Source organism: Xenopus laevis, chromosome 3L, assembly GCF_017654675.1.
Source record: "Xenopus laevis strain J_2021 chromosome 3L, Xenopus_laevis_v10.1, whole genome shotgun sequence".
NCBI classification, from domain to species: Eukaryota; Metazoa; Chordata; class Amphibia; order Anura; family Pipidae; genus Xenopus; species Xenopus laevis.
In genome coordinates, this window is record NC_054375.1 from 597,233 (window position 1) to 615,370 (window position 18,138).

General features: G+C 47.7%; 1 protein-coding gene across 3 annotated transcripts; it reads left to right on the forward strand.

Annotated features, from left to right (window-relative positions):
* On the forward strand, positions 1-17,664 carry aebp2.L (AE binding protein 2 L homeolog). Of its 3 annotated transcripts, none has more exons than XM_041585760.1 (10): positions 1-528; positions 4,354-4,549; positions 4,641-4,748; positions 6,513-6,699; positions 9,027-9,053; positions 9,208-9,332; positions 10,328-10,395; positions 10,480-10,593; positions 15,551-15,617; positions 16,859-17,664. In XM_041585760.1, exons 1-9 carry the CDS (start codon positions 146-148, stop codon positions 15,603-15,605), a joined length of 1,263 nt encoding a protein of 420 aa, XP_041441694.1. In that variant the 5' UTR covers positions 1-145; the 3' UTR covers positions 15,606-15,617; positions 16,859-17,664. The 3 variants fall into 3 exon arrangements, with proteins under 3 accessions (XP_041441694.1, XP_041441693.1, XP_041441695.1); XM_041585759.1 differs by having other exon boundaries at positions 3-528; positions 16,854-17,664; XM_041585761.1 differs by lacking the exon at positions 9,027-9,053 and having other exon boundaries at positions 3-528; positions 16,854-17,664.
* The last annotated feature ends 474 nt before the right edge of the window (positions 17,665-18,138 follow it).

Below are 18,138 nucleotides of genomic sequence, written 5' to 3' on the forward strand. Positions count from 1 at the left end.
CTGGGCGGGAGGAGAGGGAAGGAAACATTAGCGGTACATCAGTGAGTGGAATGTGAGTCCCACCAGGGGCCAGTGAGGGAATATAATAAGGGGAGGAGACGGAACCTCAGCCAATAACTAACATTCCCTGACTACTCGCTCCCTTATGTCCCTCCCCGGGCACCATAGCGCGTGCTGCCGCAGTCTCCGCCCAAGCCCCGCCCCATCGCTGAGAGAAGCTTCTGAGCTTAGAGACAAGATGGCTGCCGCCTCCGCTTGTCCCGAGCCTTCCGATCCCCCCGCCGGCTCCTCCTCTCCTCCAGCCGCTCAGCCTGAGCTTCCTCCGCCCGTGGAAGAGGGAGACGAGGCGGACGATGAGAGCAGCAGGAGCTCGGGGTCTGAGCGGCCGGACAGTCCCTCTGGGCAGGAGAGTCAGGGCCCTGGGGTCGGGGGAAGTAGTAGCAGTAGCAGCAGCAGCAGTAGCTCCGGACTGGGGAGTATGACAGTGTCTGAGGCGGAACCGCTGAGCCGTATGGACTCCGAGGACAGGTCAGTCTATTGTCACTGTACGAGACGCTCTATCTGCTCTCTCTTCCCTCACTGACCGGGGAACTGCACTCCCACACAGGCTCGAGCTCCTTATGGGCGGGGCATAGACTGCTGCAGCGTGTACGTCACCTGGTGACGTCATCGTGTCTGAGGCCCAACCCTCTCCTCATACATTCGATTAGGGCCCATGTGGGTGGAGCCTGTGTGCTCAGTCACCTCCTCCTGTACAAGTGTCACTACTGGATGTACATTATATATGTATATGTGTTATATCTGTATAATACACAAAAGCCATGAATATCCTGTAAATTATATCCTTATAAACGGTGAGTTCTGATGTCATCAGTTATAAACGGTGAGTAGTGATTCATTTCTGTCACATGACTCACTAAAATTTGTGTATTATAATAAATAAAGTACCCCCAGTTGTAAAATATGAGGATATTAGAAGTTACCTCGGAGTTCCATGACCTGTATAACTCGGCCTTCGGCCTCATACTTTTATATGGTCATGTGACTCCTCTGTAACTTATAATATCCTTATATTTTACAAGAGGGGCTACTTTATTCACTATATCTGTGTATAAATATATCTATCTATCTGTATATATATATATACTCCTGACTGTGCCTCTATGTACTGTCCTACTCTGTGTACTTGCTACAACTGCTCTGTTCTCTTTCCCATGTCTCATACAAATCTGACTGAGCTCCTCCCCTCTCTACATGTGATTGTCTCTAGACCCGCCTCTTCTGTCACTCACTCTTATTATTAACCCCCCACTGGCCACACCACACTCTGCTGTTGGCTCTTCTCTTCAGTGTTGGCCCCCAAGGGCCCGTATTGACTGTGTGACTGAGTGTAGAGAGAGTAGCCAAGTAACTGTGGCCCTTGTGTTGTCTCCAGCATTAGCAGCACTCTCATGTCTCCTCCTCAGCATTAGCAGCACTCTCATGTCTCCTCCTCCTCCTCCCCAGCATTAGCAGCACTCTCATGTCTCCTCCTCCTCAGCATTAGCAACACTCTCATGTCTCCTCCTCCTCAGCATTAGCAACACTCTCATGTCTCCTCCTCCTCAGCATTAGCAGCACTCTCATGTCTCCTCCTCCTCAGCATTAGCAGCACTCTCATGGACTGATACACATTGTTATGTCTCCTCCCCAGCATTAGCAACACTCTCATGGACTGATACACATTGTTATGTCTCCTCCCAGCATTAGCAGCACTCTCATAGACTGATACACATTGTTATGTCTCCTCAGCATTAGCAGCACTCTCATAGACTGATACACATTGTTATGTCTCCTCCTCCCCAGCATTAGCAACACTCTCATGTCTCCTCCTCCTCAGCATTAGCAGCACTCTCATGTCTCCTCCTCCTCAGCATTAGCAGCACTCTCATGTCTCCTCCTCCTCCCCAGCATTAGCAACACTCTCATGTCTCCTCCTCCTCAGCATTAGCAACACTCTCATGTCTCCTCCTCAGCATTAGCAGCACTCTCATGTCTCCTCCTCCTCCTCCCCAGCATTAGCAGCACTCTCATGTCTCCTCCTCCTCAGCATTAGCAACACTCTCATGTCTCCTCCTCCTCAGCATTAGCAACACTCTCATGTCTCCTCCTCCTCAGCATTAGCAGCACTCTCATGTCTCCTCCTCCTCAGCATTAGCAGCACTCTCATGTCTCCTCCTCCTCAGCATTAGCAGCACTCTCATGGACTGATACACATTGTTATGTCTCCTCCCCAGCATTAGCAACACTCTCATGGACTGATACACATTGTTATGTCTCCTCCCAGCATTAGCAGCACTCTCATAGACTGATACACATTGTTATGTCTCCTCAGCATTAGCAGCACTCTCATAGACTGATACACATTGTTATGTCTCCTCCTCCCCAGCATTAGCAACACTCTCATGTCTCCTCCTCCTCAGCATTAGCAGCACTCTCATGTCTCCTCCTCCTCCTCAGCATTAGCAGCACTCTCATGGACTGATACACATTGTTATGTCTCCTCCTCCTCAGCATTAGCAGCACTCTCATGTCTCCTCCTCCTCCCAGCATTAGCAACACTCTCATGGACTGATACACATTGTTATGTCTCCTCAGCATTAGCAACACTCTCATGGACTGATACACATTGTTATGTCTCCTCCCAGCATTAGCAGCACTCTCATAGACTGATACACATTGTTATGTCTCCTCCTCCCCAGCATTAGCAACACTCTCATGTCTCCTCCTCCTCCTCCTCAGCATTAGCAGCACTCTCATGTCTCCTCCTCCTCCTCAGCATTAGCAGCACTCTCATGGACTGATACACATTGTTATGTCTCCTCCTCAGCATTAGCAGCACTCTCATGGACTGATACACATTGTTATGTCTCCTCCTCCTCCCCAGCATTAGCAACACTCTCATGTCTCCTCCTCCTCCTCCTCCTCAGCATTAGCAGCACTCTCATGTCTCCTCCTCAGCATTAGCAGCACTCTCATGTCTCCTCCTCCTCCTCAGCATTAGCAGTACTCTCATGTCTCCTCCTCCTCCTCCTCAGCATTAGCAGCACTCTCATGGACTGATACACATTGTTATGTCTCCTCCTCCTCCTCCTCCTCAGCATTAGCAGCACTCTCATGTCTCCTCCTCCTCCTCCCCAGCATTAGCAGCACTCTCATGGACTGATACACATTGTTATGTCTCCTCCTCCTCCTCCTCAGCATTAGCAACACTCTCATGTCTCCTCCTCCTCAGCATTAGCAACACTCTCATGTCTCCTCCTCCTCAGCATTAGCAGCACTCTCATGTCTCCTCCTCCTCCTCAGCATTAGCAGCACTCTCATGTCTCCTCCTCCTCCTCCTCAGCATTAGCAGCACTCTCATGGACTGATACACATTGTTATGTCTCCTCCCAGCATTAGCAGCACTCTCATGTCTCCTCCTCCTCCCCAGCATTAGCAGCACTCTCATGTCTCCTCCTCCCCAGCATTAGCAGCACTCTCATGGACTGATACACATTGTTATGTCTCCTCCCCAGCATTAGCAGCACTCTCATGGACTGATACACATTGTTATGTCTCCTCCCAGCATTAGCAGCACTCTCATGGACTGATACACATTGTTATGTCTCCTCCTCCCCAGCATTAGCAACACTCTCATGGACTGATACACATTGTTATGTCTCCTCCCAGCATTAGCAACACTCTCATGGACTGATACACATTGTTATGTCTCCTCCTCCTCCTCAGCATTAGCAGCACTCTCATAGACTGATACACATTGTCATGTCTCCTCCCAGCATTAGCAGCACTCTCATAGACTGATACACATTGTTATGTCTCCTCCCAGCATTAGCAACACTCTCATGGACTGATACACATTGTTATGTCTCCTCCCAGCATTAGCAGCACTCTCATGGACTGATACACATTGTTATGTCTCCTCCCCAGCATTAGCAACACTCTCATGGACTGATACACATTGTTATGTCTCCTCCCAGCATTAGCAGCACTCTCATGGACTGATACACATTGTTATGTCTCCTCCCAGCATTAGCAGCACTCTCATAGACTGATACACATTGTTATGTCTCCTCCCAGCATTAGCAACACTCTCATAGACTGATACACATTGTTATGTCTCCTCCCAGCATTAGCAGCACTCTCATGGACTGATACACATTGTTATGTCTCCTCCCAGCATTAGCAACACTCTCATGGACTGATACACATTGTTATGTCTCCTCCTCCTCCTCAGCATTAGCAGCACTCTCATGTCTCCTCCTCCTCCTCAGCATTAGCAGCACTCTCATGTCTCCTCCTCCTCCTCCCCAGCATTAGCAGCACTCTCATGGACGTGGACAGTACGGTCTCCAGTGGGCGTTCCACTCCCGCCATGATGAATGGAGGCTTAGCCAATAAGAACCCGTCGTACAGCTGCTGCTGGGACCACTGCCAGACCCCCTTCTCCTGCAGCCCCGACCTTGCCGACCACATTCGCTCCGTCCACGTGGATGGGCAACACGGAGGGGTAAGTGCCCAGGAGGGGGCGGAGCAATTGCCTGGCAGAGGGCGGAGCTTTCCTGTATCTTTCTATTGATGGTGTGGGTGTGTAATTACAGGTGTACGTGTGTTACTGGAAGGGCTGTAAGGTGTATAACACCCCATCGACCAGTCACAGCTGGTTACACAGACACATGCTCACCCACAGCGGAGACAAACCCTTCAAGGTATTCACCTCTCTCCTCTTTTGTTACTTCTTATCTTTTCCTTTTTACTCTTTAAAGGACCAGGAACATCAAAAAATTTCATTGTTTTGAAGTTATAAATACATTATGCAGTGTTTCCCTGCACTAGCAAAATTACTGTGTTTCATTCAGAAACACTACTATAGTTTATATAAACAAGCTGCTGTGTAGCCATGGGGGCAGCCATTCAAGCACAGGATACACAGTAGATAACAGATAAGTACTACTATAGTTTATAGAAACAAGCTGCTGTGTAGCCATGGGGGCAGCCATTCAAGCACAGGATACACAGTAGATAACAGATAAGTACTACTATAGTTTATATAAACAAGCTGCTGTGTAACCATGGGGGCAGCCATTCAAGCACAGGATACACAGTAGATAACAGATAAGTACTACTATAGTTTATATAAACAAGCTGCTGTGTAGCCATGGGGGCAGCCATTCAAGCACAGGATACACAGTAGATAACAGATAAGTACTACTATAGTTTATAGAAACAAGCTGCTGTGTAGCCATGGGGGCAGCCATTCAAGCACAGGATACACAGTAGATAACAGATAAGTACTACTATAGTTTATATAAACAAGCTGCTGTGTAGCCACGGGGGCAGCCATTCAAGCACAGGATACACAGTAGGTAACAGATAAGTACTACTATAGTTTATAGAAACAAGCTGCTGTGTAGCCATGGGGGCAGCCATTCAAGCACAGGATACACAGTAGATAACAGATAAGTACTACTATAGTTTATATAAACAAGCTGCTGTGTAGCCACGGGGGCAGCCATTCAAGCACAGGATACACAGTAGGTAACAGATAAGTACTACTATAGTTTATTTAAACAAGCTGCTGTGTAGCCATGGGGGCAGCCATTCAAGCACAGGATACACAGTAGGTAACAGATAAGTACTACTGTAGTTTATATAAATAAGCTGCTGTGTAGTAATGGGGGCAGCCATTCAAAGGAGAAAATGCTCAAGTTACACAGCAGATAAGCTCTGTAGAACATAATGTTATCTGTTATCCATTAGTTAACCTGTGCCATATAGACTTTTTTCAATTTCCGCCATTACTACTCAGCAGCTTGTTTATATGAACTATAGTAGAGTTTCTGAAGCAAACACATCAGTTTTACCAGTGCAGGGCAACACTACATGATATTTTCATTACTTTAAAACACTTTTAATTTTTTTGGTGTTACTGTTCCTTTAATGTTCCTCTCAGTCTGGCAGCTCAGTGATCCAATTAGTTGGTACAATTAGTTGCTACATTTAGTTGGTACAATTAGTTGCTACATTTAGTTGTTATATTTAGTTGTTATATTTAGTTGTTACATTTAGTTGTTATATTTAGTTGTTACATTTAGTTGTTATATTTAGTTGTTACATTTAGTTGGTATAATAAGTTGACACATTTAGTTGATACAATTAGTTGATATATTTAGTTGGTATAATTAGTTGATACAATTTGTTGATACAATTAGTTGTTACATTTAGTTGGTATAATTAGTTGATACAAATAGAAGTGGGGTGCAGACAGTTAAGAGGTCGGGGAGCAGGACGTACTGGGGAGCAGACAAAATAAGAGGGACACATTTCTGTGGCACCATAGGGACTGGGTTACCCGGTTATTTCCAGGAGATTCGGGGGTTACACTTGTCTCTAGATGGGGTGCAGAGGGGGAGCAGCCATGTTGTGCCAATGACTGGGAAGAGGCGGGTACTAAAGTGTCGTTTGATTGACAGTGCGTTGTTGGCGGCTGCAATGCCAGTTTTGCGTCCCAGGGAGGGTTGGCCCGACACGTCCCCACGCACTTCAGCCAACAGAACTCTTCCAAAATGGCCAATCACTCCAAATCCAAAGAAGAGTCGCCATCGAAAGCCGGTCTGAACAGGAAGAGGAAGCTGAAGATCAAAAGGAAGCGCACCCTACGTAAGTGCCTCCTGTACCAGAACCTTCCTCTGCCCCCCGATACCTCTCCTGCCTCCCACCCACGTGACCTGTGCTGATGTGGCATGGGGGGGGTATGGGGCAACTGCTGTGGGTCTGTCTGTGCTGTGGGGCAGTTAGGTGAGAGAAGTCTCCAGCACTAATTCTCTTTCCTTCACACTGGTGGGAATGTGTTAGTGTGCGTAACAAACGCATCTGGGAACTGCCCCACCCCCGTGCAGTTTCTGTTATCGCTAAGCAGCTGCTGGCTCATTAGCCCGTGCCCCAGAGGCTTGCACCCATTTCTCACAAGGAGCCACATTTCAGTGCCGGAGCAAATTGCCTCCCCCCCCCATGGCACTTATAGGGGATGTTGTTTTTTTATTCTCTGCCGCTGTCTGATTAGGTCTCTCCCTGCTGCATTGCTGCAAATACTAGAAACCTTAGGTCTTTCATGCGACCAGAGTCCTGTTTTAGTGGCAGTTGCATCCACCAATAGGAAGTCCTAGGGAGCAGTTGCATCCTCCAATAGGAAGTCCTAGGGAGCAGTTGCATCCACCAATAGAAAGTCCTAGGGAGCAGTTGCATCCTCCAATAGAAAGTCCTAGGGAGCAGTTGCATCCACCAATAGGAAGTCCTAGGGAGCAGTTGCATCCTCCAATAGAAAGTCCTAGGGAGCAGTTGCATCCTCCAATAGAAAGTCCTAGGGAGCAGTTGCATCCTCCAATAGAAAGTCCTAGGGAGCAGTTGCATCCTCCAATAGAAAGTCCTAGGGAGCAGTTGCATCCTCCAATAGAAAGTCCTAGGGAGCAGTTGCATCCACCAATAGAAAGTCCTAGGAGCAGTTGCATCCTCCAATAGAAAGTCCTAGGGAGCAGTTGCATCCACCAATAGAAAGTCCTAGGGAGCAGTTGCATCCTCCAATAGAAAGTCCTAGGGAGCAGTTGCATCCACCAATAGGAAGTCCTAGGGAGCAGTTGCATCCTCCAATAGGAAGTCCTAGGGAGCAGTTGCATCCACCAATAGAAAGTCCTAGGGAGCAGTTGCATCCTCCAATAGAAAGTCCTAGGGAGCAGTTGCATCCACCAATAGGAAGTCCTAGGGAGCAGTTGCATCCTCCATAGGATGTCCTAGGGAGCAGTTGCATCCTCCAATAGGAAGTCCTAGGGAGCAGTTGCATCCTCCAATAGAAAGTCCTAGGGAGCAGTTGCATCCACCAATAGGAAGTCCTAGGGAGCAGTTGCATCCTCCAATAGGATGTCCTAGGGAGCAGTTGCATCCTCCAATAGGAAGTCCTAGGGAGCAGTTGCATCCTCCAATAGGAAGTCCTAGGGAGCAGTTGCATCCTCCAATAGGAAGTCCTAGGGAGCAGTTGCATCCTCCAATAGAAAGTCCTAGGGAGCAGTTGCATCCACCAATAGAAAGTCCTAGGGAGCAGTTGCATCCTCCAATAGAAAGTCCTAGGGAGCAGTTGCATCCACCAATAGGAAGTCCTAGGGAGCAGTTGCATCCACCAATAGGAAGTCCTAGGGAGCAGTTGCATCCTCCAATAGGAAGTCCTAGGGAGCAGTTGCATCCACCAATAGAAAGTCCTAGGGAGCAGTTGCATCCTCCAATAGAAAGTCCTAGGGAGCAGTTGCATCCACCAATAGGAAGTCCTAGGGAGCAGTTGCATCCTCCATAGGATGTCCTAGGGAGCAGTTGCATCCTCCAATAGGAAGTCCTAGGGAGCAGTTGCATCCTCCAATAGGAAGTCCTAGGGAGCAGTTGCATCCACCAATAGAAAGTCCTAGGGAGCAGTTGCATCCTCCAATAGAAAGTCCTAGGGAGCAGTTGCATCCACCAATAGGAAGTCCTAGGGAGCAGTTGCATCCTCCATAGGATGTCCTAGGGAGCAGTTGCATCCTCCAATAGGAAGTCCTAGGGAGCAGTTGCATCCTCCAATAGAAAGTCCTAGGGAGCAGTTGCATCCACCAATAGGAAGTCCTAGGGAGCAGTTGCATCCTCCAATAGGAAGTCCTAGGGAGCAGTTGCTATGCGACAAGGAGGAAGTGTCACCCCTTCAATTTGAATCTTTTGTGCATCAGTCTGGAATGTTCCTTCCTGATCCGACCCCTGGTCCCGCCCTCTCGCCGTGTCTCTCCATTGGGTGCCGTCGGATCGCTCCAATGTCGGGGTGGGGGGGGGGGCAGTAGACACTCAACCCAAAATGAGTTTATATGTTGCGCAGACGTTGGTTTTCCCCTTTTCCTCCAGTTGATACATTGTATATATATAATATTTCTTTGTCTTTCATCCAAACTCCAAACATTGGCTGTGGGTGTCGGTAGCGCTTGGCAACCCTCCCACCACAAAAGGTATTTAGGTTGTACCTCTGTCTGTCTGTCAATCTTTGCATCTGCCAATTCTCATTTCTGTCTGTGTTCATATACGCTTCCATGTGCCCCCCTTATTTACTTCCATAGCTGCTCCGTCTCCCCCACGCTAATCCATTGCTCCGTTGCCTTCCAGCCCGACCCCACGACTTCTTCGATGCGCAAACGCTGGACGCCATACGGCACCGAGCCATCTGCTTCAATCTCTCGGCCCAGATAGAGAGTCTGGGCAACGGCCACAGCGTGGTCTTCCATAGCACGGTGAGTCATGGAGTAGCGATGGAGCCGGGACCCTGTGTGTGTCCAGCCTTAGCTAATTACTTCCCCTGTACATCATGCAGAGGTAGAAACGACTTGTCCCATGAGCTTGCAGTCGCAGCACTCCCACAGAAGCTTCATGCAAGGCACGTGTCCCTTTAGCCCAGGATTGCCTTCATCCCCATAGGGCAGATTATCAGGGCAGAGGGATAAAACATTATAAAAACACAAAAAAATAAAACAATATTATAAATAAAAATAAAATTTCAATTGAAATTGAATAAATGAGTGAGTAAATATTTACATAACTGGAGAATGAATGAATTAAGTTAAACGAACAAGAAAATGGGAGGATAGCGCCGTACAACGGAGTATTTCATAATAAACTCCCTAACGGATAGATTATTAATCAATAATCAATAAGACGTGTTTCGATTGAACATCGTCGTTAACGCTGCGGAGAAATCGAAATTCGTTTGCAAATATGCTACGAAATTAATTATTTTACTGCAGTGTAGATTTAGTTTGTATGTTTGTTATTTCATATGTAATACTTACTTACTATTGTATAATTTAGGGATGCACCGCATCCAGGATTCGGTTCAGGATTCGACCAGCATTCGGCCTTTTTCAGCAGGATTCGGATTCGGCCGAATCCTTCTTCCTGGCCGAACCGAATCCTAATTTGCATATGTAAATTAGGGGCGGGGAGGGAAATCATGTGACTTTTTGTCACAAAACAAGGAAGTAAAAAATGTTTTCCCCTTCCCCCCTGATTCGGTTCGGTATTTGGCCGAATCTTTCGCAAAGGGTTCGGGGGTTCGGCCGAATCCAAAAAAAGTGGATTCGGTGCATCCCTATATTGTATAATTACAGGATTAATTCACCCAATTAATATATATCTATATCCTTTGTGATTTGAATGATCAATTCTGATTATGAATTTTAAGGATGTCTATGAGGTTTATCATCAGAGATTCATTTTGCTTTGTCTCCAGGTGGTCGCTAAGCGCAAAGAGGACACGGGCAAAATCAAGCTCCTGCTGCACTGGACCCCGGAGGATATGTAAGTACCGAGTATCTCTTTAGTGGGGGGCAGTTTCCTTGTTGCAGCAGTTCCGGTGCATTTGCTGTGTCTCCCCCCCCGCAGACTCCCGGACGTGTGGGTGAATGAGAGCGACCGGCACCAGCTCAAGACAAAAGTCGTCCATTTATCCAAACTGCCCAAAGATACCGCCTTGCTGCTCGACCCCAACATCTACAGGTACAGATGCTCCGCCCACAAACGCTGCCATGGTTACGGGCCGACTAGTGGTCTGTGCCACCCGAGAGGGGTCCTCTGACGTGAACTAGTCTCTCTTAAAGGAGACATATAGGATAAATGAAAATCCTCCCCTCATTCCGCAGGGTACCCGACATTATTGGGGGGGGCCCCAATAATGTCGGGTACCCTGCGGAATGAGGGGAGGATTTTCAGGTGCGGGTATAGCTGCGGGCTGTATCTTATGTAATATTTATGTCTTTATTTTACTCCTTTTAAACTTATACAAGACTTGTTTCTGTCCCCACCCACTTTTGATGACGCCACTGGCAGCGTCATCACTTCCTGTTTAATGGGGGTTGCGGATAAGGCAGTTGCGGGTCCGGGTCGGGTAGCGGATCAAATATGCGGGTCGGGGCCTGGTCTTAGAAGTTGGTTCCGCGCAGGACTTTACTATATGGTGCTGGTTTTGCTTTTGCCTGTAAATTAATATTGTCTTCAAAATTAGTCCCTTTATTGGAGCTCCCTATAGATGTTCTCTGGTCCCTGTTTCAAATGAGGGGTTGGGCGGGTCCTAACAGTACAAGGAGGACAGCCAATCACAGCCTTGCACTCACACAAGCAAAGGCAAGCTTCAGTTCCCTATCAGGTCCTGCTAACCTCTGATTGGTTCCTGTCCTACACTGCAGTACCCGCAGCTCCCCCGCACAGCCAGAGAATTCAGGGAGCAGGAAGAGAAGGGAGGGATTATTAGGGTTTTTGCAGAAATATTCAATAAATCAGCCTGAAACACAACATTTTATAGCACATTCCTTCTATGGTAGAACCCGGATTTTACGTTTCTCAAGGGACCATGGAGAAAAAACGTAAAATCCGGGAAAACATAAAATAAGGGAAATGTAAATGTGCTGCCTCATCTCCAACAAAGCTGTTGCTTCCTTTTGCTACATTTTCAGTCTTGTGCCCCAGTCCCTAACTCCTCCTCTCCGCACCCTCCAACACTGCTACGGCTCTTACCTCTCCGGATTACTTCTACAGCTTACCTGCCCCTTTCCCTTTTGCCGATCACAATATTGTGCCCCGGTCCCTTACTTCTCCTTAAGCACTGAGTCTTGTGAGCGGTCCCTTACTTCTCCTTAAGCACTGAGTCTTGTGAGTGGTCCCTTACTTCTCCTTAAGCACTGAGTCTTGTGAGTGGTCCCTTACTTCTCCTTAAGCACCGAGTCTTGTGAGTGCTCCCTTACTTCTCCTTAAGCACCGAGTCTTGTGAGTGGTCCCTTACTTCTCCTTTAGCACCGAGTCTTGTGAGTGGTCCCTTACTTCTCCTTAAGCACCGAGTCTTGTGAGTGGTCCCTTACTTCTCCTTAAGCACCGAGTCTTGTGAGTGGTCCCTTACTTCTCCTTAAGCACCGAGTCTTGTGAGTGGTCCCTTACTTCTCCTTAAGCACCGAGTCTTGTGAGTGGTCCCTTACTTCTCCTTAAGCACCGAGTCTTGTGAGTGGTCCCTTACTTCTCCTTAAGCACCGAGTCTTGTGAGTGGTCCCTTACTTCTCCTTAAGCCTCGAGTCTTGTGCGTGGTCCCTTACTTCTCCTTAAGCACCGAGTCTTGTGAGTGGTCCCTTACTTCTCCTTAAGCACCGAGTCTTGTGAGTGGTCCCTTACTTCTCCTTAAGCACCGAGTCTTGTGAGTGGTCCCTTACTTCTCCTTAAGCACCGAGTCTTGTGAGTGGTCCCTTACTTCTCCTTAAGCACCGAGTCTTGTGAGTGGTCCCTTACTTCTCCTTAAGCACCGAGTCTTGTGAGTGGTCCCTTACTTCTCCTTAAGCACCGAGTCTTGTGAGTGGTCCCTTACTTCTCCTTAAGCACCGAGTCTTGTGAGTGGTCCCTTACTTCTCCTTAAGCACCGAGTCTTGTGAGTGGTCCCTTACTTCTCCTTAAGCACCGAGTCTTGTGAGTGGTCCCTTACTTCTCCTTAAGCACCGAGTCTTGTGAGTGGTCCCTTACTTCTACTTAAGCACCGAGTCTTGTGAGTGGTCCCTTATTTCTCTTTAAGCCTTGAGTCTTGTGAGTGGTCCCTTACTTCTCCTTAAGCACGAGTCTTGTGAGTGGTCCCTTACTTCTCCTTAAGCACCGAGTCTTGTGAGTGGTCCCTTACTTCTCCTTAAGCACGAGTCTTGTGAGTGGTCCCTTACTTCTCCTTAAGCACCGAGTCTTGTGAGTGGTCCCTTACTTCTCCTTAAGCACGAGTCTTGTGAGTGGTCCCTTACTTCTCCTTAAGCACCGAGTCTTGTGAGTGGTCCCTTACTTCTCCTTAAGCCTCGAGTCTTGTGCGTGGTCCCTTACTTCTCCTTAAGCACCGAGTCTTGTGAGTGGTCCCTTACTTCTCCTTAAGCACCGAGTCTTGTGAGTGGTCCCTTACTTCTCCTTAAGCACCGAGTCTTGTGAGTGGTCCCTTACTTCTCGTTAAGCACCGAGTCTTGTGAGTGATCCCTTACTTCTCCTTAAGCACCGAGTCTTGTGAGTGGTCCCTTACTTCTCCTTAAGCACCGAGTCTTGTGAGTGGTCCCTTACTTCTCCTTAAGCACCGAGTCTTGTGAGTGGTCCCTTACTTCTCCTTAAGCACCGAGTCTTGTGAGTGGTCCCTTACTTCTGCTTAAGCACCGGGTCTTGTGTGCGGTCCCTTACTTCTCCTTAAGCACCGAGTCTTGTGAGTGGTCCCTTACTTCTCCTTAAGCACCGAGTCTTGTGAGTGGTCCCTTACTTCTCCTTAAGCACCGAGTCTTGTGAGTGGTCCCTTACTTCTCCTTAAGCACCGAGTCTTGTGAGTGGTCCCTTACTTCTCCTTAAGCACCGGGTCTTGTGTGCGGTCCCTTACTTCTCCTTAAGCACCGAGTCTTGTGAGTGGTCCCTTACTTCTCCTTAAGCACCGAGTCTTGTGAGTGGTCCCTTACTTCTCCTTAAGCACCGAGTCTTGTGAGCGGTCCCTTACTTCTCCTTAAGCACCGGGTCTTGTGTGCGGTCCCTTACTTCTCCTTAAGCACGAGTCTTGTGAGTGGTCCCTTACTTCTCCTTAAGCACGAGTCTTGTGAGTGGTCCCTTACTTCTCCTTAAGCACGAGTCTTGTGAGTGGTCCCTTACTTCTCCTTAAGCACCGAGTCTTGTGAGTGGTCCCTTACTTCTCCTTAAGCACCGAGTCTTGTGAGTGGTCCCTTACTTCTACTTAAGCACTGAGTCTTGTGAGTGGTCCCTTATTTCTCTTTAAGCCTTGAGTCTTGTGAGTGGTCCCTTACTTCTCCTTAAGCACGAGTCTTGTGAGTGGTCCCTTACTTCTCCTTAAGCACCGAGTCTTGTGAGTGGTCCCTTACTTCTCCTTAAGCACGAGTCTTGTGAGTGGTCCCTTACTTCTCCTTAAGCACCGAGTCTTGTGAGTGGTCCCTTACTTCTCCTTAAGCCTCGAGTCTTGTGCGTGGTCCCTTACTTCTCCTTAAGCACCGAGTCTTGTGAGTGGTCCCTTACTTCTCCTTAAGCACCGAGTCTTGTGAGTGGTCCCTTACTTCTCCTTAAGCACCGAGTCTTGTGAGTGGTCCCTTACTTCTCCTTAAGCACCGAGTCTTGTGAGTGGTCCCTTACTTCTCGTTAAGCACCGAGTCTTGTGAGTGGTCCCTTACTTCTCCTTAAGCACCGAGTCTTGTGAGTGGTCCCTTACTTCTCCTTAAGCACCGAGTCTTGTGAGTGGTCCCTTACTTCTCCTTAAGCACCGAGTCTTGTGAGTGGTCCCTTACTTCTCCTTAAGCACGAGTCTTGTGAGTGGTCCCTTACTTCTGCTTAAGCACCGGGTCTTGTGTGCGGTCCCTTACTTCTCCTTAAGCACCGAGTCTTGTGAGTGGTCCCTTACTTCTCCTTAAGCACCGAGTCTTGTGAGTGGTCCCTTACTTCTCCTTAAGCACCGAGTCTTGTGAGTGGTCCCTTACTTCTCCTTAAGCACCGAGTCTTGTGAGTGGTCCCTTACTTCTCCTTAAGCACCGGGTCTTGTGTGCGGTCCCTTACTTCTCCTTAAGCACCGAGTCTTGTGAGTGGTCCCTTACTTCTCCTTAAGCACCGAGTCTTGTGAGTGGTCCCTTACTTCTCCTTAAGCACCGAGTCTTGTGAGTGGTCCCTTACTTCTCCTTAAGCACCGGGTCTTGTGTGCGGTCCCTTACTTCTCCTTAAGCACCGAGTCTTGTGAGTGGTCCCTTACTTCTCCTTAAGCACGAGTCTTGTGAGTGGTCCCTTACTTCTCCTTAAGCACGAGTCTTGTGAGTGGTCCCTTACTTCTCCTTAAGCACAGAGTCTTGTGAGCGGTCCCTTACTTCTCCTTAAGCACCGAGTCTTGTGAGTGGTCCCTTACTTCTCCTTAAGCACCGAGTCTTGTGAGTGGTCCCTTACTTCTCCTTAAGCACCGAGTCTTGTGAGTGGTCCCTTACTTCTCCTTAAGCACCGAGTCTTGTGAGTGGTCCCTTACTTCACCTTAAGCACCGAGTCTTGTGAGTGGTCCCTTACTTCTCCTTAAGCACCGAGTCTTGTGAGTGGTCCCTTACTTCTCCTTAAGCCTCGAGTCTTGTGAGTGGTCCCTTACTGAGTCTTCCTCCTCGCCGCTTCCAGCAGAATTGTGCGGCATCACAAGTCTGAAATGTCTTAACACTAAATCTAAAATGGTTTTTATTGATAAAATCGAGTAATCGGTAAGAGACGAGGGTCATAAAGTGACATAAAACCTGGTAAAACTCCTATGGATTTGCATTAGAACATGAAGGGACCGTGGGAAAACAAGGTAAAATGTGGGGTCGTAGATTGGGGTCGTACTGTATATGTGATTTGAGTCTAATGCACTGGCACATCCTTGTTCTTTACACAATGAGTCTCCTTTAAAGGGATTTCTTTGTCTTGTTTCTCACGTTTTCTTTTTGTGTTTAATGTGCAGAAATTCGAGTAAAAGGAACGAGCCGAGTGGGACCCTGAAAGAGCAAGTCTCTTAGAGGCACCCGCTGGTTTGTACCCCGTTATTGTCTGTAGCGCTCATGTGCAAACTGCCCGCAAGGCCGAGAGGTTTCTCATATAATACACTAAAATGTAGGGGTGCCCCCAATCCAGGATTCCATTTGGGCCAGATTCGGCCGTTTTGCAGCAGGATTTGGGTTCAGCCGAAATGAATCAGATTCCTGATTTGCATATGCAAATTAGGGGCGGGAGGGAAATCACGTGACTTTTTGTCAGAAAACACAGAAGTAAAAAAATGTTTTCCCCTTCCCACCCCTAATTTGCATATGCAATTTAGGATATAGTTCGGTATTCAGCCGAATCTGAAATAGTGGATTTGGTGCATCCCTACTAAAAGGTGAAGCAGCCGTTCATAGCGGCACTGGTTATACATATATATATTAAAATCAATACATAGCCTCACGCGTTTCGTGCTGTCACAGGCTTGAATAAAAGGCAGACCGGTATACCAGATATATACTGTGAATGCACCAGTCTGTATATACGATATATCTGCCATACCAGTCTGCCTTTTGTTCAAGCCTATAATGAAGTGCCGTACGAAACGCGTAAGGCTATGTATTGATTTATTTTATTATGATCTATAGTATAAAGCCATTCTTCTCCTCTGGGGGACATGTGCCACTGGTTATTTGAGGTGTATAGTCCCCTCACTAACACAGCAGAGCTTACACTCTACTGCCCCTAAATTGTCTGAGATGGTAGAGAAGTAGCAGCAGTGCATGCAGTGTGACCAGGGCCATTCGGCTTCATTCGCTTTATCCCGGGCTATTCAAATGTATATATGGGGGGTGGGTTGTGGCATATAATAGACATAATATTCAGTATATATAGGAAATGTATTTGGCTGCAGTTTTGCAGGGAGTTGGTTGCAGCGCAGCTTTCCTATCGTTGCATTTCTAGGTTTATGAATAGGGGAGAAGTGGGGCAAAGTATTGAGCATGTATTGAGTATGTATTGAGTATGTATTGAGTAACCATTGAGTATGCATTGCGTATGCATTGAGTATGCATTGAGTATGCATTGAGTATGCATTGAGTATGCATTGAGTATGCATTGAGTATGCATTGAGTGTTTATTGAGTGTTTATTGAGTGTGTATTGTGTATGTATTGTGTATGTATTGAGTATGTATTGAGTATGTATTGAGTATGTATTGAGTATGTGAGGGGCTGCTGGGAGATTTTGTGATTTTGCTGCTAACTCAGCGTTTCCCCTTTATTTCAGGGCAGAAGAGGAGAGGGCGCCAGTGTGGTGTAGTTGCACAAGAGCCTGGCAGTGTCGGGGTGCTGTTTATCTTAGTGTTGTGGAGTTCACTGTACCCCCCGCGTCCCCCCATTTTGTGTCCGACCGACCTCCTCCGGCGAATTAGTGGCGCTGTGTAACGGCTTTGCATGTTTTGTGCATCGTTTGCCTTCGTTAATTGTGAAATCTAATTAGGGAATCCCCCCCCCTCCCGTCGCTGCGCGTTTCATGCGACGCGTCCCAACAACGTTTTGGGCTTTTTTTTTTTTTTTGGAAATGCACTTTTGCCGGCTCATTGGCCGGGGGCACCTGTCACTCATAGGACACGCCCCCTTCTGTGTGGGGAAATCCCGGTGCAGAACTACAAGGTGCGGGGAGTTGTTTATCTCCTTCCCTGGAGTCGGCAGACGGGGGCGCAGGTAGCAAAGGGGTTAATAGACCCTTTCCTGACATTCGAATGACCCCCCCTCTATAGATAGAGAATTCTATTTTGATCAGACGTTTATTCGGCACCAAAGTTTGTCCCTTCGCTCCCCCCCCGTCTATTTTTATGAAACTGTCGCCCCCCCACGCTGTTCCCGCACTCGCTTGTAAATACCCCCCGCAGATTTGTAATATATTTTTATAAAACGTAACCGTAGAGTTGATTTTTGTTTTCCTTCTTTGTATTTCAGCCTGAAGCTTTGTTTGTTGTAAATAAGTTGCCCCCCAATCCTCCATTTCACTCGTTGTGCCACAAGCAAATGCTTCTCCCCAAATCCCCCGCTAACAATAAAACGCATTTGCAAAACCACAACCGTCTCACGGGGACTCATTGCACCAATCGCACAGCACGGCCCTGTCTCAACTACTCCCAACAAACTCCCTGCACTACTGCACTTTGCCCACTGGGTGGCACTGTTGGACAATGTTCTAGAATCCTCGGGTATTGGTACATTCCAAAGAGAAAAGCAGATTCATTGGTGGGGATGAAAGGAGATCTCACCATCAGCATAGGAAGGGGTTCTTTACTGTAAGGGCAGTCAGGTTATGGGATTCCCTACCAAGAGAGGGGAATGAGTGATTCATTGGTGGGGAGGAAAGGAGATCTCACCATCAGTATAGGAAGGGGTTCTTTACTGTAAGGGCAGTCAGGTTATGGGATTCCCTACCAAGAGAGGGGAATGAGTGATTCATTGGTGGGGAGGAAAGGAGATCTCACCATCAGCATAGGAAGGGGCTCTTTACTGTAAGGGCAGTCAGGTTATGAGATTCCCTACCAAGAGAG